Source organism: Octopus sinensis, linkage group LG3, assembly GCF_006345805.1.
Source record: "Octopus sinensis linkage group LG3, ASM634580v1, whole genome shotgun sequence".
In the NCBI taxonomy this organism is placed as follows: domain Eukaryota; kingdom Metazoa; phylum Mollusca; class Cephalopoda; order Octopoda; family Octopodidae; genus Octopus; species Octopus sinensis.
In genome coordinates, this window is record NC_042999.1 from 137716181 (window position 1) to 137735780 (window position 19600).

The 19600-nt window shown below is 33.4% G+C and overlaps 1 protein-coding gene across 1 annotated transcript in view; it reads right to left on the bottom strand.

Moving 5' to 3' along the window:
- The window catches only part of LOC118762590, a 149229-nt gene that overhangs the window by 109049 nt on the left and 20580 nt on the right, over window positions 1-19600 (bottom strand). The window contains exons 5-7 of the mRNA XM_036501370.1: window positions 18267-18397; window positions 7625-7660; window positions 5748-5886 (exon numbers count right to left, since the gene is read on the bottom strand). Coding sequence (XP_036357263.1) covers window positions 5748-5886; window positions 7625-7660; window positions 18267-18397 — 306 coding nt within the window. The remainder of the gene's footprint in view (window positions 1-5747; window positions 5887-7624; window positions 7661-18266; window positions 18398-19600) is intronic.

Genomic DNA, 19600 nt, shown 5'->3' on the forward strand with positions numbered 1-19600 from the left:
GACTCCACTGCTTTCTTTCACCTTTTTCGAGACACTAAGTCCATTCCTTCTACTGATGGTGTCACTTCGACTGGTTTTTCGATTTGTTCTGATTCAGTGGCAACCCTCTGCGTAACAGCCTCCATGGATGAGGGCGCCTCCTCTTCTACATTTTCTTCCTGTTCCTTCTCCTGTGCTTCTTGTTCCTTCTGCTGTGCTTTTTTCTGTTGGGGGCAATTCGACCTCAGGTGCCCCATTTTTCTGCATTTGAAACACCTGGGCTTCCTCCCCTCTACATGCACAGCTAATATGGTGTCTTCGCCAATGCATATCTTTTCTGGTAATTTTTCCAGGCCCATTGTTGTTGCCTAGGCCAAGATCTCCAGAATTTGCCTTTGCCAGTTTCATGAGGCATCTCTGGAGATCTGTATTATATTTATTTTCTCCTCTCTCCCATATAGTAGGGTGGCAATTATTCATGCAATCTCAATCTCTGGCAGGATAGTTTTAATCTTAATCTGGGACTTTCTACGTCCCAGATATAGTGGTAACAACATAATGCTACCACTTTTCAAGGTCCGAGTTAATAATTCTTTTGCCTTCTCGGCTGACTCAAATCTCACTTCCACAGTTGCAAATTGAGCACCTCAGGCCAGGTATTTTATCTGGCTGAACACTGGCTCGAGGCACTTTTCTCCAAAGTATTCAAATTTCTTTTTCTCGCTTTCCTTTGTGCAATTCAAAATCTCACTGGGAGGCAAAATTCGGCTTTCACCATTTTCTTCCTGTATCATCCCGTACAAGGCCTATATTTCCTCTTTTTTGAAGGTTATATTTTCTTTTCCTCCCACAACAGAAGCAAAATTTCTCATTTCTTCAACGGAAGACATTTTTTTTTAAACACACAATATTGTTGCGATAACAATGGCAAGGCTCATTTCAAATGGAACACAGTTTGTAAATAATATAAACAACTCCTTCCCCCATGAGGGAGGCTAACAATTTCACAAAGAAATTCACACAATAACAGTTCAACAATGTTTCCCTTATAGGAAATCACAACAAAAAAATAAACAATTCCTGCAAGCAGGCAACAACAAAAATTTTCTAACAGACCTTTCAATAATAAAATGCACTCCCAGCCAATAACTAGTTCAAACAACCAACGAACACTAATTAATTGCCAAAAATCAGGGTTTTTGTAACTGCTCATACCTGAATTCTAAAAACCGTATTTCATGAAAGATTTCTCTTTGACAAAAGTTAGAATTTAAATATGGGCAGTAATTTTAACCAATGGGAAACTAACAATTATACCTATTCAGGCAACATGACCATTACATCATACTACCACCAATAAAGGTTTATTATGACTTGCATCACTACACTGGCATAAAACCAAATTGCATCTCGTCCACATCCACTCCTTTCTGAATTCACCTCTTCAACACCCTTTCCACTGTCTTCATTGCATGCTCCAATAACTTCATTCCCCATGCACCCCACAACTCATCGCATCCTCCTTCCCCTTGAAGATCAGTACCACCATACTTAGTGCCCAATCATCTGGCATTCCTCTTCCATTCAGCACACCCTAGCAGAGCTCCATCATCACAATCTTTATCTATCCACTTGCAGTTATCATTTCCACACTTGCTTCTGAGGGGCCAGCTGCCTTCCCTGTTTTCATTTCCTTCATTGCCTCCACTACTTCTTCCCGACTAACCCTCTCCACTGGCCCCTTCACCACAGCAACTTCCACCCTCTGATCCTATTCATTCTCCTCATTCATAATTTCCTTCATATGTTCCTTCCAAACTCTTCCCCTGTCCTTCTCACTAAAATTCAACCTTCCATCACTCCCTCTCATGCATCTCCCTCATGCATCTTCCATCTTTTTTCATTGATTTAATAAACTTAAACACTCTATCTGGGTTTTCATCCAGTCTGCTCAACCTCTCCTCAGCCTCCTTCTTCATAGATCTTGCAACCATTCCCTTTGCACAATTCTTCATGTTATTATATCTGGCTTTCATTTGCTCAATCCTAGTATTACATAAAGCTTTGTGCACCTCCTTCTTCCACATCCCTAACCACCTTGTTCCACTATCACGTACCTCCTCAATCTCTCCTACCTTTCGTCCTTCCACACATTTCGTCACGTGTTTAGTACCCCTTCTTTAAAAGACTTCCACAAATCTGGTGCATCAATGCTTACCAACTCCCAACTCTCTCCTCAAGTCACCTTCCTTTTGTCTGTTTTCCTAAACCATGTGTTCGCCACATACATCTCTTTCTCATCACAAAACTCCAATAAACATTCACCTCCTCTTCCTCAATTCCTCACACACCTCAGCTTCCCTTCCATGCAGACTACCCACATTCCACTATCCCAACCTCACCCCAAGCTTCTCAGGCTGTCAGCCATCATAAGATAAGTCATGCTTGTGCAACTCAGGATGAGGGTTTGCACCTTCCTTTTTGAGGTCGGCAGGTGCAGCCCACCCCAACCTTTGGGCTGGCCCATTCTCCTTTGCTATCATTAGGCTTTCTTGGAGATGCTCAGTTTCTAGACATGAATGATCCCGAGATCAAGGCCTCTACCATGATTTTTAAGAAATGTGGTGGAAATCTACAGTAGATCTAAAATATTAACTTAATGTTTTTTGTTACAAATTGCAATAGATTGTACTATAGTTATGAAATCACTTCAACAAAATGGTACTGTGGAAATGAGCTATGCCAGGCATTGCCCAAGCAAAATTATTGCTGATACAGGATATGCAAATACAACAGATAACCATACTCTGGTTAAGATTAAGGCTACAGAAGTTTTCTGTTCAATGTACCCACAGAAATCGCAAGCATTTCTAGCAGGTTTAAAATGATTTCTCACAGAAAATCAATTTGCTAACAAAAGTAACCTGCAGCATAAGAAGAATGATAGCTAAGGCAGCTAAGAAAAACTTAGGGATGAAGTCATACATTCACATGCATCTATGCGTTCCAACAGCTTGTTTTTAAGTTATTAGGGCCGAGAGAAGCTAAATCTTCTTAACTATCTTAAATATATTGTAGGCAAAGTGAGAGTCAAAAATGATTATAAGAAATTTGTAGTTGATCAAGTCATCAACTGCTATATCAACCAGGTTATATTACTTTCTTGCTGTCATACAAAGCAAAAACCCAATTTCAGTGATGGTACTTGGAGCTGTTGCAAGTGACAGACTGGTTATTACATCAACACAACTTGATCATCCTTGATAAGATTCTGATCCCAAGATTCTGATCTAAATGATTATGTTTGTATGAGACTGTATCAGTACATGGTTCAAAGCACATGCAGGGTTATTTTGAAAATGAAACTTCTACTGTTTGTCAACAAGGAAACCTTTCTTTCTAATTCAACTAATCTGAATCCGTGTCATCTTTAAATATGGAGAGGAGAATTAGACTAACCACAGTAGTGTCACTATGCTTATAACAGCCATTAGGAAGATGGTCGAGTCTATTAATGTGAATGAAGCAAAGAGGGCATGCTCAACTTTCCACTTCTATATTCAGCTGATTATAACTGTTGATAGAGAACGTAAGTTTTATTTTTCCCAAAATTAAGACAAAAACACAAAATTTCATGCTTCTGGCTTTTCAATTACCTTAGTTACAGGCTTTGAAACATTTTAACACAGTCAAAATTTAAACACACACTACATATATATACATAATCGTAATCATCAAGATTTAGTATCTGCTTTCCATGCTGACAAGAGTTAGATGGTTTGACTGAAACTGGTAAGTTGCATCAGGTTCCAATCTAATTTGGCATGATTTCTGCAGCTGGACACCCTTCCTAACTCCAACCACTTCAAGAGTGTAATGGGTGCTTTTTACATGCCACTGGCACAGGTGCCAGTTACATGACACCGGCATAGGCCACAACTATGATTTCACTTGGCTTGACAAGTCTTCTCAAGCATAGCATAGTGCCAAAGGTCTAGGTCATTTATCATTGCCTCTGTGAGGCCCAACATTCGAAGGGAGCTTTTTACATGCCACCAGCACATGCACGCACGCACGCACACACACACACACACACACACACACACACACACACACACACACACACACATATCATCATCATCATCATCATCATCATTTAACATCCACATTTTTATTTATTCAAAATATTATTTTAATCATCTCAGCAATGATTCTTGATGGTTCAAGGGCTTTCCCTGTCTTCATATCCTTAATTGCCTTAACTATTATACTGCTGTTGACTCTGATGGCTGGTCCTTCAGTTGGTTCTATATTTGAAAGACTCTTTTTCCCTTGCATTTTCCATATTTAGTAACCTTTCATAGTGGCACTTCCATGCATCTTTCTTCTCTGAGTCACTAAGTGCAAGTATACCATCATCCATTCACACACATTTCTCACCCACCACATCTCTATTCTTTGATACACTACTTTACAATTCTGAACACCTCACGTCTCTGATACTCACACTGTAGAACATCTGCAAATCTCCTACCTTCTGCTATTCCTTTTGCTATGTAAACCTGTCACCTAGATGCTGTCTAGCTACCTGATATAATTATCTGCTTCCACCGTTTTCCTAGTCTTTCCAAGACTGTCTCTTTGCTTTTATAGCACTAACTACCAACTTGTTCCACTACCATGTCACCCTCAGCCTAGCTGGGACTTTGCACCAGCCACAGATTTGGTCTGTAACCTTCAATAGATTGTCCTGCAGGAACTTCCAATTGTCCTCTAAGCTATATGTCTCCAACTCTTCCTCTCTTTCATCAGAAGTTTCCATTATAGAATATCTCTAAATTTCTGCCTGTTTTGCTGGGTCTTTGAGCTTCTATAATTTTCTTTTCCAGAGTCTTTCTAGCTCTAATTCTGAAGACACTAACTAGTAACCTATGTTGGGTTGTACACTCTTTACCTGGGAAAGACTTTGTATTTGCAAGCATCTGTCTAACTCATTGCCTTGTGAGGAGGTAATCAATCTGGCTTATGTGCCCCGCCAGACTGATAAGTGATTAGGTGGCTGGCTGGCTGGTTTTCTGAAGTTATAGTGTGTACTTAAATTATATATATATATATATATATATATATATATATATATATATATATATATATATATATATATATATATATATATATGTATATGCATATACATATGTTTGTAGGTGTGTGTATAAAACAATATAAAACAGATTGCAAAATACTTTATGGCATTATGAAATGTCCCTTTACATTCCAGGTTCTAATCTCACTGCACTTCTCTTTCATTTTTCAGAGATTAATAAAATACACCCTACAGAACAGTGCCTAAGTATAGTTACAATTTAATGAGTGAAATCAGTAAAAGATTAAAAGAACATCACCAAAGTATTTGAATAACCATACAGCCAATTATTTCTTTTAGGGTCGGTGTATAGTTGACTAAACCGGTATTTCAGAGACTGATCATTATAATCTTAAATCTCATCATCTTAATAGCTGTTTACTGCCTTGACAAAAATATTACATCTTACTGAGGTACAAATCCAGATTTAAATGAAGAGAAAAATTATACTGTGATGTTCATGTCTTTCTCAAGAACAAGAACATGCAAGGAGGTGAAGTTGCAAACTAGGATTGCTGAGAAAACCTCTATTCCATGACAATAGCTATAGTGACTCAATATTAATTCTCTTAACAGTAATAATAAAGAGAAAAAAGGAAAACTGTTTTGAATCTAGCTGAAAATTTACCTTTTTAGAAGCCCTGCATAATAGCTGTTCAAATTATTGCATGTTTCTAAACACAATTCAATCGTCATTTTATCCACTGATGTCTTATTCCCTGATAAAAATGGTGTCCAGTGTGTTGGGTAACATCCTAAATATGTCTCTGGAAAGTAAATTTTTTTTAAATTTAAGATATTTCTTGCAATATAAAATAAAAATTGCTTAAATGGATAGTATAATTCTTTTGATAAAATGAAAACTTTTATAGTAATTCTTATATAACTTGAATTGATTGAGTTCATCTCAACATAGCAATACACCAAATTACATATCAATTTCTAATCTAATTCATTGCTCCATCAACCAATTAATAAATCATTTACTCTTTTTTTTATCTCTTACTTGATCTACTTGATCTAAATAAGTAGAGACAACAGGCATTGTCACTAGTATTTTGAAGTGACAAGGAAATAAAAATCAAAACCTTCAGTCAAGAAAATAATATTGTATCCAATTGGCTATTATCAGTTATGTGGCTAATATATCTGGACACCAGAGGAATATTAGTGTTAGGATATAAGCTGAATCAATAGCGTATTAGCCTATAGGCAAAAGTTTTGATTTATATCTTCACACTAGAACTGTTCTGTTTCTTAACCAAGACACAAGTCTAGCAATAAGATTAACAGCATGGAGACACAACTCAACATTACTGGCAGCAACAGTATTGTGTAAAATTATTCCTATATCATCAGCTTAGAATGTTGAGTAAAAATTCAACCCAAGAACAAAACCTAAATGCTTTAAAAAGTAGTATATCAGTGCTGCAGTACATTGCAATGGCAAATAATGCAATTAAGAGATAATCTCTTGGTAATTTGATGACTGGTTGAAATATTTCACTTCATTAATGTTCTTTAGAAAAGTATGAATATCATAATTCTGATTTCGTCACTAACAGAATAATTTCATAACTTTAATTCATAAACTACAAGTCAAGCAACTGACTACTTATCGCACTATTGTATGGTATAAGTAGATATTCTTATTTTTATTGAGACTGTAATATCTTTTCTACAATAGGTACAAAGCCTGAAATTTTGAGGGAGGGGGTTAGTCAATTACATTGATCCCAGTTCTCAACTAGTACTAATTTAACTGACCCTAAAAGAATGAAAGGCAAAGTCAACCTCAGCAGAATCTGAACTCAGGATGTAAAGATGGACAAAATGCTACTAAGCGTTTTGTCTGGCATGCTAATGATTCTGCCAGCTCACTGCCTTTATTTCCACTGTAATATCATCTATAATTATGGTGGATGAAAACAAAAATAACAAAATACTAAGAGCTTCCAGTGGTATATTTTATTGATTCACAACCTTAATTAAACTCAATTTTCAATCTACTTCAGTTCACAGAGAAAGACCAAGTGTATTGTGGACAGAAGTTATTTAAATAAATTCAAACAAGATACAACCCTGGAGGGCAAAAAAATCTATCCAGAGAAAATCTATTGAGAGAAAATATTTTATTGAAAAAAGCTAAAGACTAAATGGAAGGAACTATATCATGTTCAGCAAGTACTCTGCCAATTACTTGAATTTCTATACTCACAATGAAAAATAATATCGCTTACTTTCAGGAACCTAATCTCTTTACAAATATTCTAATATCATTTTACGTCAAGATTAAGCATTTGATTAATTAAGCAGTACTCCAGAATGAGCACAGATGTAGGGTTTCAAAATAATTTAAAAACTGAAAAAAATTACTTCAAATCCAATAACCATAAAATTAAAATTTTACAATCCAATCTTATTTAAAATATTTTATTCAAAATTAAATTGTTTTATTTAGAAACATAAAAAAAAATTGTAAAAAAATAAAATCATTTACTTAACCTTGTTTTCTTAAAAATCCTCCTGTACCATAAACAGCTGAAAAAATATGAGAAAATATTAATGTTTCCTAACATGAACAAAAGGTTGTAATTTGGGAAAGAAATGTATAATTGATTATATTGACATATTATTTTATCAACCCATGATTTTGACCTTGGTGAAATTTGAACTCAAAACTCAAAGAGACATATTCCTATACTATAAAAGTTTTCATAACAAACAAGAACAACATTAAAATAATACATTAAGAAACAAAAAACTCCACAATACAGCCAATTAGACACAAGACAGATGCTGCTTCATCCCCATACATTCATCCACCTCCTGAAAATATCACACACACACCTCAGTAATAAAGAGATGCACCTGGTGATGCAGCAAAAAATTCACAGGAAACTATTGAAAACAGATAACAACATTCAATGAATGAAACAATAAAAGTTTCATCTTAAATTGTTATGAATTTAACTTTGGAGGGAAAAAAATGGAAACTGTAATAATGGTTACAAAAGAGAGCCTAAAGCTTCAATTTATTTTAAACATTTTACTAATTAAGAGAAGTTCTTTTTACAAATGAACAAAAATAACTGAAGCCTTGAGCATATGCAAGAAAAACTCATGCTTACAAAAACAGAAATAGCCATTAATCAGTATGTCAATGAGTAAGACAATACTTGGAGAATAATTTCAATGCAAGATATGTTAGAATAAAGTTTTAACATTCAAATATTGATAAAGTTACAATTTTTTTTTTTTTTTTTTTTGTAATTTCAATTTATAGTAAGATAATTTGATATTAGTAGAACTGAGTGCCTTAAAGCTGAAATCCTACTGGAACTGACAAGATAAATCTCAATAATGAAGAAATACAGAAATGTCAACATCAACAAAAATTACATTTGTAGTTACCTCTGAATAAAAGCTAATGTGAGAGAGTTAACTCCTGCTAGCTGTCCATATCAACTCATAACCTTGTAAAGTGTCTTGAATGGAGAGAATTAGATTGAAGAAAATTACGTCTGGGAAGTTATCAGTTATCTTTATGGTTATGATAATGAAATATTTTATGGTTAAGAAATACTGAATTTCTCATGAGCTTAAGATAGAGTATTGGAAAATAAGATAGCTTTCAGATTTAAAAATATTATCAGTTATGGAAACTTTTCAAAGGAAAAAATATATAGACTTCACCTAATGTAAAAATTGTTTTATTTTCTTCCATATTATTGCTTTTTGCTTTCTTAATTTTTTTTTCAAACATGCATTTTCTTGATTTTTATCAAGAAAATTTTTCACTTTAATATAATTTTTCTATTACTGGCTGAAACAAAATAAAACACCATTTCAGTCTTGTTATGTCAGTAATTGTATGGTCATGGTTGGTAAAATACTTTTGATAGTGTTACAGTGGGAATAATGTTGATGATGATGGTGACCTTAAACTAGATCTTTTATTTCTTTTATTTTTCTAAAGACATGAATAATATAGTTAAGTAGTGAGGCATACACAATGCATGAAGCATTAAAAATTTGAAGTAGGTTCAAATATGCAGTCAGACAAAAAAATAGTAGTTGGCATTTTTCTATAAGTATTCAATGATCGTATCCTGAGCTGAAATGAATTGCAATTTCTTCTAAGCACTTGATAAATTATGTAGCTGAATCACAATCGAAAATCATCAAACAGTTCCTTTTGAGAGCAACTAAATCTCCCCCAAATATGTGTGAGATCTTCATTATAGGAGATCATAAGGGATGCAACCATAATCAGCAGATGCTCAGGAAACAGTGGCAATGAAGGAGTTTCTAATATGCAAAACAAATTGGCAGCTTTCAAGTTTCTTTTCTTGTTTATACTTTGTTAGGGTTTGCTGATCTGCAAAACTATTCATGTATGTTTATATATACAAATACATACATGTGTGTGTACATATGTGTAGGCAGAACTATCTAGTCTTTCATCTATATTTCTATTCATACTTGTATGTAATATAGTTTCTAATATATGAGGAATTCCATATTCAAGTATTTCCTCTAAATACAAAGGCTACTTCTCGAGTAAACTTGAAAACTTTTACATTGGAGCCATCAATAAAAAAAATACAGTTCTATATATACTGAAACAAAAAAAAAGACAAAGAAATAAACTATTTCAGTTGAATTTCACGTGAAATTTAACTGAAATTTTTTAATATTATAAAGTTAGCACATAAATCATCATCATCATCATTTAATATCTATTGTCCATGCTGGTATGGGTTGGACAGTTTAACCAGGGTTGGCAAGCTGAGGGACTGCACCAAACTCCAGTCTGATTTGACACGGTTTCTACGGCTGGATGCCCTTCTTAATGCCAACCTCTCTAAGAGTGTAATGAATGGTTTTACATGCCTTCAGCAAGGGTGCCAGTTACATGACACCAGTACCTGTCACAACTACAATTTTACTTGGCTAGATGGGTTTTCTTCTCAAGCACAGCACATTGTTAAAGGTCTCAGTCATTTGTCATTACTTCCATGAGGCCCAATGCTCAAAAGGTACTTTTTACATGCCACTAGCACAGGTGCTAGTAGGTGTCTTTTTGTGACCTCCATCACAAGGTGGGGGGGACAAATAATTATAGTTTTTAACCATTAACCTTAAAGCAATATATCTCAGCTCAGAATAACTTTTATTAATAGAAATAATGAACCTATGCTTTTTACCAACAAGAAACAAGTCTACTTATAGTATAGAATTCTGGAGTGCTGAAACTGATGAATTATTCAAAGGTCCTTTGAGGTAATGTTTGGATATTGAAGATCTTTAGCAGGAAGTTTTAAAAAATGCTTGAAAGAATGGTAGTCAGTCTGAGAGAGGTCTGAGGTGTAAGATGGGTGAGGTAGAGCTTGATGGCCCACTTCATTCAATTTTTTCAGAATCTTTGCAAGATATGTGGTCAAGTATAATAAAGAAGAAGTGATATATATTATGATTGACCCGTGCTAGACATAAGCATTACAATTTTTGGTGCATGTTGATTTCTTGGCAATACTTCTCTACTGTGATGGTTTCATCAGGATTCAAGAAATAGAAGTGGATGATTCAATTTGCCAACAACAAAACAGTGACCATAACCTTCTTTAGATACAGCTCCAGTTGAGAGAGTGTTTTGGCACTTCACCTTGGCCAATTAATTAGGGTGGAACGTCATTGATTGTTGTACAGAATCTATGTTTTGACACATGTCAAAATACAATCAAGGAATGAATCATTTTTGATGTGTAAAAAAAGTGCAGATAAAACTTCATAAATGAGATTTTTTATTTTCATTCTGCTTGTGTAGCACTCAAAAAAGCTCAACAAATGTCAAGTGTCATCAACTTCCAAATATGGTGTAAATGTCAACCAACTATTGAATGTTTAATTCTTCAACACACTCAAATTATTCTATGTGAGTCCGCTTCAATACTAAGCTAATTAAATGTCATTTCACTTCAGTTACTCTATTGAAAGTTTTTGGGCTGGGACAAGATATGTTGCTCCCTCCATCCCAGCAGTCTCAGAAACTATGTTAGGGTCATGGGTACTATCCTTCTCTCCTAAGTAAACGATAAAAGAAACCCAAATCTAGGATACAACATCATAAGGTCCAGTCCCTGTTGTGGTGTAGTGGTCTGTGTGCCCTGATGACCCTGAGAGCTACGTCAGTGAAGTCTTCAAATAGTCATTGTCAACCTTCATAGCTCTTGTCTCTGCTATGATATTTTTCAAACGAATGTTTAGACTATGTTTGTTGACAGTCTTCTGCTCAAATGCTTGTCTAATATCTCTTGCAAGCAGTTCCCTCTGCTCTGATTTTCATTTTGAACTCATACAATAAAATTGCTCAATTTTTTTCTCTCTTTAATTTGACAGCCTACATCCTAAAATAAACAAGAATAAACAATAAAAATAAAACCAATAAATCAATAGACCAAAATCTCTACTCCAGAATGATATAATACTTTAGTATAGATATAAAATTTTATTCTAAAATACATCGCTCAAAGTTTAAAATAACAAAAATCTGCAATTATTTTTGCATACACCAACCTAATCTATATAGCTGGCCTGAAAAGCTGAGTATTAGTTTACATCTATCCTACTGAGATTAATAAACTGTAGCAAGAATTCTGTTTCTTTCAGATACAAGATACAACATTTCAGAATAAAAAACTTACATTGCTTATGATTTCAATTGAAACACAACTGATAAGGTTTAAATTTTGTTTTATGAACAGTATAAAAAGTTATTTTTTCTTAGATAAAACAAGTAGAAATCAAATAAATCCCAGTTCTTCTAGTGTCAAAAGGCCTTGAATAAAACTATCAATTTCAACAAACATACACAGATAATTTAACAGTTAAAATTAGAGCAGCTTTCACTGAAATGAATCATTTGAAAACAATTTCCATTGTTGATATTTTTTTTTCTTCTTTTTAAATAAATATTTTTTTAACAATCAACAGATATTCATGAAGCATTTGAATTAATAAATGACAGAGAATTTTAAAAAACTGAAAAAGATAACTGATATTATAATGAAAAGAAATTTTTCAGCATAATAAAAAAAGGAGAAAATATGCAGCCACAAAAATTAATCAAAGACAATGTTAATAATGATAACAGCATTTTCCTACAGTTTCTATAAAAACTTGGCTAACAAATAGAAGGAAAGCAGCAAAAAAGCTTATAAAAATATTAAGGCACTTTAAAAATATGTAGTCATTAAATTCCAAATACATTGAAATAAATGACTGAGATAATAATTATTCTTTTTCAATGAAATAATAAAGAGTGAAAAAAGTAGAAGTGAAGAGAAATAGAAGTGAAAAGGATTGGAAATGATAACATATTGTTCCGTAAAAATTCTATCACTCGTAGAAATCTCACTAAGCCAGGCAATGAATCATAACAAGGAATGAGTGCAAACTAATTACAAAGCAAAAACATGAATCACTTTCCAAATTTTAAACAGTAGGCATTGGATAATTGTTGGCAATCCTCATATTTTTCCTTTTTCTTTTCTTTGTATTTCTTCAAAAGGAAATCTATATTCAGAAGCCATACATTTTTAACAGAATTAAAATAATGGATGAGTAATCCTAGCCCTTTCATACATAGGAATAAATGTAAAATTCTTTATGAATGCTATCCATACGTAACAAAAAATATCACACTGATACATTTTCTATGATTTAAAAAAAAGAAAAAAAACATGCTAATGCACAATTTCTAAATCAAGTGCAATTCCATTTTACACACTTTATCTCAAATTAATTGTGGATATCTATCTGTTCATTGTGGTGATAATATTTAATGATATAAATTACATTTGTATCATGGAAACTTGCAGGCAGAAACCACATGAAAACTTGCCCATTTGGAACATGATTTATAACACCAGCACAATATTATTATTTTCACAATTATTTCTAAAACTACAAAAATAAATAAATTGCCATTATATTACTTTCATATTGGAATAAAATACATTCTGTGTGCAGATAAGGTAATTTTTGTCATTAATTCTGTTTTTGTCTCTGCCAAAATTTTGAGTCAACTGATTTTTCAACCTTGTCTAAAGAGAAACTTCATTACAAAGAAAAAACTAAGCAAAAATAGACAAACTGAACTGTAAAAAGTACATTACAGATAAGCAAAGAAATAGTAAAATTCATGCTGACAGGAAATAGTGCTTATTACAATTTATGAACAGAAGACACAAACACATATTCAGTCCTTGTTTACTATCACCAAAAACAAATAAAATTTAAAAAATCCTTGTAATAAATTAAAGTTCTCAGAATGCCCTCTTCACAATAATGGGTCATAAAGAATTATCAGCCATGGTAATCTATAGCAGATTTTTTTTTTAAATAGTTAATATGATAGCTTCCATATGGTAAATTTCATTTATGGTATTTAAAAAGTAAAAAGGTTGAAATTCAATGAAAATAACTAAAATTAGTTAATATGTAAATCAAAACAAAATATGGGGTGACACAACACAACCATTTTTGCCATGACTTGTATCAGAAGTTTTCTGTAAATTATGCAAAAACTGTTTTTAACTTTTCAGTTTAATCTTTTTTAAGCTTAGACAAAAATCTTATATTTCCAATCTCATATATAACTGTTTTATCAATGAACATTAAATTATTCCCTTCAATAAAAGACATAATATGCAAAGAAGCATAATCGAGCAACTTATCCTAACAAGAAATGCACAAAGGCCAATGAAACCCAGATATATAACTAAGAGTATATCTATAAATAGAAAAATTATACTTTCTAAATCTCTCAACGAGAGATATTCAGTAACAGTACTCTAAAATAAAGATTATTTGCCAACATAATGTGGCAGTCCCGGTTGGGACGAATGTTACTGCCCCAGAAACATCATCTCCAGCTAGCTATACAACACACTGTGTCCTTATATTTTCAAACAGGGGAGTTCAGCATCCCCACTCAGCACTAAGTAATATCTGCAGACTGCAATTTCTGGGTTATTTCCCTTCCTCAACACAGAATAATTGCTTGGCTAGAGACGGTGCTGCTAAATACCTGTTTGAAAATATATATAATTTTCAAAGTGTCACACAGTCACTTATCTAATGAATAGAAAAATTATTATTTCTAAATTTCTCAAAGAGAGACATTCAGCAACAGTACTCTAAAGTATAGATTATTTGCCAACATAATGTGGCAGTCCCAGTTGGGACGAATGTTACTGTTATTTAGCCCCAGGAAGCATCATCTCCAGCTGGCTATATCTATGGTAGCTGAATAATCACATAATATGAAAGTATGCTATTTCTGAAAAACAAAAACCTTCAATAAGTGGCAAATTCATTAAAAAAAGAACAAAAGGCTTTGTGGTATTTTTCCAACTCTCTAAGCTCCGAGTTCAAATAGTATAGGGGTCAACTTCATTTTACATCCTTTCAGAGTTGATGAAATTCTGTCAGTTCACCACTTTGAAGTGTTACATCACTGGATGGGATGCCTTATAGCATTTGTTCTGGCTGTTTGTGTCATATGGGTCCTTAGCAGATATTTATGAACTCTACACATCATCATACCCCCTCAGTACTAGCCCTTTCACTCAGCATGTGACCTTCAATCATATTGTTAAACATTGTTTGGATGCAGGCAATTTTCCATAACAACTAGAACCAGTGGGATTAGGCTACAGGGAAAATAAAAAATTAGGCAGTATCATAATCTTCCTGTTCTGAACCAGCAAATTTCTAATCTAGGATGCAGTCTACAGCAACACTTTCTCCAGCATCAACCTGGTGGAATCAGCATCAGACCCAAACTTCATTGCCCAATAGGCAGAGGATTGCAAGTTACTTTCTGGTAAAAATTTTTTTCAAACCTGTAGTAATTCAAACATCCAGAATTCTGAACTCCTCCCAGCTACCTTTCTACTCAATCTGATTGGGGTAGAGATTGTGATCACAGGAATGATCTGCAAGAGGTGGAATGACTTTCGGTGCATCTCTCTCACCATTCTTCAGAGTAATGCATTCACTATTTTATATTCCGGGACTACAAATTATTTGTTTGACTCATTGTAATATATTTCTCAACAAATTTATAGCATACAGTAAAGGAACAAAGATCAAAAAAGACAAAAGTCCAGCTGAAACAAAATCACAACCAAAGAACTTCCAACTAATTTCACTCTTCTGAGTAATCTTTCTCAACAGAATCTCATCCATTATTGAACATCTTTACAAAGAACTGGTTCTCATTTTGAAAAGTCAACAAACCAACTTAACCACACAGCCATACCTATATCTGTTTTATATTATTAGCATTTAAAGCATCCCTTAAAAGTCTTTCTACATCAATTAAATCAAGTACATCTTATTTTTATGGACAAAAGTTTGCTCCAACTGTACAGATAAAGCCATTCACAAAGATCTTAGGAGATATGAATACAAGATTCAGTTATGGTCCTGTTATGTGACATTTACAACTTATTCAAGTTCAAACAAGATCAGATTTGCTTCATATCTATGAAAAGCTAGAGCTATATGTCAGAAGCTGTAATCTCTATAAGATCAGACTAGAAAATCTGCAGAAAATACTAAAGCAACTAAAAAACATGGTATTACACGAAAAAAAAATGCAATGTTTTTATTTTCTATAGCAAGGGATACTATTCATTGCCTGTAATAATAAATCCAAGTATATATTGTATTTAAAAATATATTTGATATTTATTTCTAACAAAGACACATGATTTTACGTTTGAAGGAAAGGTTATATCTTTTTTATCTTTTTCTTGTTTCAGTCATTAGACTGCAGCCATGCTGGGGCACCACCTTATGTATAGTTGGTTATATCAACCCAGTATTTGACTGGTACTTAATTCTATGAAGCCTGGAAAAATGAAAGGCAAAAATAGTCCTCAGAACATAAAAGGTGTTATATTTGATGCATTAATAATTCTACCAAGCCACTGCATTATTGGTTTTCGTCATCATTATCATTTTAACATCCACTTTTCCATACTTGCATGGGCCAGAATTTATTGAAATAGATTTTCTATGTCTGGATGCCCTTCCAGTTGTCAACCCACTTTTGTTGCTATGGCCTAACACTGCTGACATTCATTTCAACTATCATACAATGTCAGGACAGAGAGGCACAAACACCTACACATATAATATTGGGTTGGCAAGAAAGTAATTTCGTTTTTCACAAATAGATAGAGTTACGATATTTTTGAATGATTTTTGTCAATGTTATGATGTTTTTCCTTTTGACATTTGATTTTTTAGCTTACTTTAGAAACAAATTGTGCATAATTTTGTTTACAGCTGTTAGTTCAATATCAATTTTAACATGGAGTGCAAAAACAAATATTTTCACCATATTTTGCTTCTCTATTTCTGTAAAGGCAATAAAGCTGTTGAGGCACACAAAGAAATATGTGAAGTTTATGGTGTTGGTTGCTTAACAGAATGCCAGTGTCAAAAATATGATTCAAGAAATTCTGTTCTGGAGAAAGATAACCAACATTCTGGTCGAACTACTGAAGTTAGTGATGACTGAATCAAAGCCATAATTAAATCTGATTGATATATAACTGTGCAAGAAATTGCAGAGAGGTTAAATGTATCACACACAAAAATTGAAAATCACTTGAAATGTCTTGGACTCATTAGGAAGCTCAACATTTGGGTTTCACATAAATTGAAAGAGATTCACTTAACACAACAAATCAATATTTGTGATATGCATCTCAAACACAATGAAATCAACATTTTTTTTAAACAAATCATCACTGGTGATGAAAAATGAATTGTCTACAATAACATCAATCAAAAACGATCATGGTCCAAGCATAATGAACCAGCACAAAATACATCAAAAGCTGAATTGCATAAAAAAAAAGGTCATGCTGTCAATTTGGTAAGATTACAAAAGTGTTATGTATGTATTTTGAGCTGCTTCCAAGGAACCAAATGATCAATTCAGATGTTTACTGTCAACAACTAATAAAACTGGAACCAATCAGAGAAAACGGCTAGAATTGGCAAATCATAAAGGAATTGTGTTCCACCATGACAACACCAGACCACACATGTCTTTGCTAACTCATGAAAAATTATTAGAGCTTGGTTGGGAAGTGATGCCACATCCACCATATAGCCCTGACCTTGCACTATCAGATCACCATGTATTTCAAAGTTTGCAAAATTCTTTGAATGGCAAAACTTTACAGAGTGTATTGGGTGCTTTTTCAGGCTTGAGGCACTAGCAAGACTGCCAAGTAACTTGCAAAACAAGAAAGGAAAGAAACAAGAAAAAGGAGGTAAAAAAAAAGGCAAATAGAAGCAAAAAATCTCTTAGACTGTATGGATGGGAGAGTATTTGAGAGAGAGAGGTGTGATTGTTCTATACCAGGTGTTGTGAGACTAGATAGAGTGTGATAGAAGAACAGGCCTAGGTGACTTGTAATAGAGATATGAGGCTAAGTAGTTGAAAAGTTGGAAAGAAGTGGTGGTGGGATGTTGGAGCATTTCAAGATACAGTAGATCTTAGTAGTGGAATGGACAGAGAGAGAAAGAGTGGAGTACAGGTGCATGTAACAAATGATGGTGAGAGGTGTAGAAGTGGCTCAAGTGGGTAAACAGGTAAGAGAACTGTTAAGATTGAAGAGCAATGGCTGAAGGCAGAAAAGGAAGTGATTGGTGGGAATAGTGTAGACAGAAATGATAAAGAGAAATGGAAATGATTCAGGGTAATGGAGGGGTGTAATGTGCCTATTCTGCTCTCAATTGATTACAGCCACCAAATAGCACCATAAATAGAGAAGTGATGAATGTTAGGGGATGAATAAGCAACAAGAATAGGTAAGATCAACAGCCATCTATTTTTATTGGTACAAGAATGTAAAATGCTTATAAAAAGGGCTTTTACTGAAGTGATATAAAGTTTACTTAAAGCATAATCAAACATTAGTTTGTACAGAAGCAAGTTGTCTTACTGCATGCAGCTCTTGTGATTTTTTTTATTAAGCAAAAAGGAAGAAAATTAAAAAGTTCAAAGTTTCAAAGAGAAGTAAATGTAACTAATTAATTTCTGAAAATTACTTACGTGATCTATAAATCTGCATGGCTTTCTTCCCTCCACAGTAAAATCGAAAATCTGTAGGACACTCTTTTGAACACTTTTTTTCTTCAACTTGTTTTATATGAGAGTTGTTAGGCGTGCAATAACATTGGTTACTATAATTAAAGATATTTTATTGCAAATTAAACAGACAAGGAGTTAAAATGGTAATTGATCTGTGTCATAGCAAGAACTCCCAGCACCCAAGGGATTAGGACAAAGACACTTTTGATTCTCCTACTTTCATTAATAGTCATGATATCAAATCAAATGTTGTACTCCTTTACATTTATTGTAAAATCTCTATTTCAAAAACATATATGGGAAAAAATACAAAAACAATGATTATAATGATGCATGATGTTAGAGTAATTGAGTTTTATAGCTGGATGCCCTTCCTGTTACAAACCACTCAAGAATGAACAAAAGAATGAAGAGGAATAAGCAATCAAGAAATAAAGAAAAACAGTATATATTTTATATCTGTATTTATTTTTGTTTTCTTTATTTTTTCATTTGGTTACCTATATCTATATAATAAATCTACTCAATCTGAGTTGGCTTGTGGTATCCACCAACTGTCACCTTAGTAATAAAATTTTGATATTCAAGTAAAATGATTTAATCTAAAAATATATTTATTAAACATTAATCCTGACACTAGTTCAAAACATTACTTTACTCAAATCATCAGCAAGGTCTTCATGATTATATACCTTCATATTAACAGTGAGGCCAGCTCTCTGAATACACTAATTGAGAATACCTCCAAATTTATCTCCAGTAAGTACAGAGCAATGTTTAGTATAAGCAGATGAGAGATACATTTTCACTGCATATGAGGCCAGTTTATTGCAAGTAATATTCTCAAGTAACCCAGTACTTATTCCTGACAACTAGATAAACTGATTCATGCAAAATTAAGTGTACTGCTTAAATGTGCAATAAAATAACTGCATAAGAGCTGAATCCATACTTCTACTTATGTTACATGAAGAAAGGGTTAAAATAAATCTGCTAGAACTGGTCTGAAATTCGGGATCTTTTCCTTTTGAACGGCAGATCGAGAAATTAATTTTTTGTAACTAAACACTTTCAATGTGTCATATGAAACATCTTTTACTCTTAGTGCTTTTGAGAAAAGTTTATATTTACAAGGTTATTTCATGTTGAAGTTGTCATATTTTGGTAATTTCAACCAATGACGTGTGTATTCAGCTGAATAAAATTACTGCTGTTGTTTGTCAACAACAACTATCGGCGGCATATATTTTGTTTGTCACTATTATTTATGACATCGTTCATGCGCTTGTACTGGT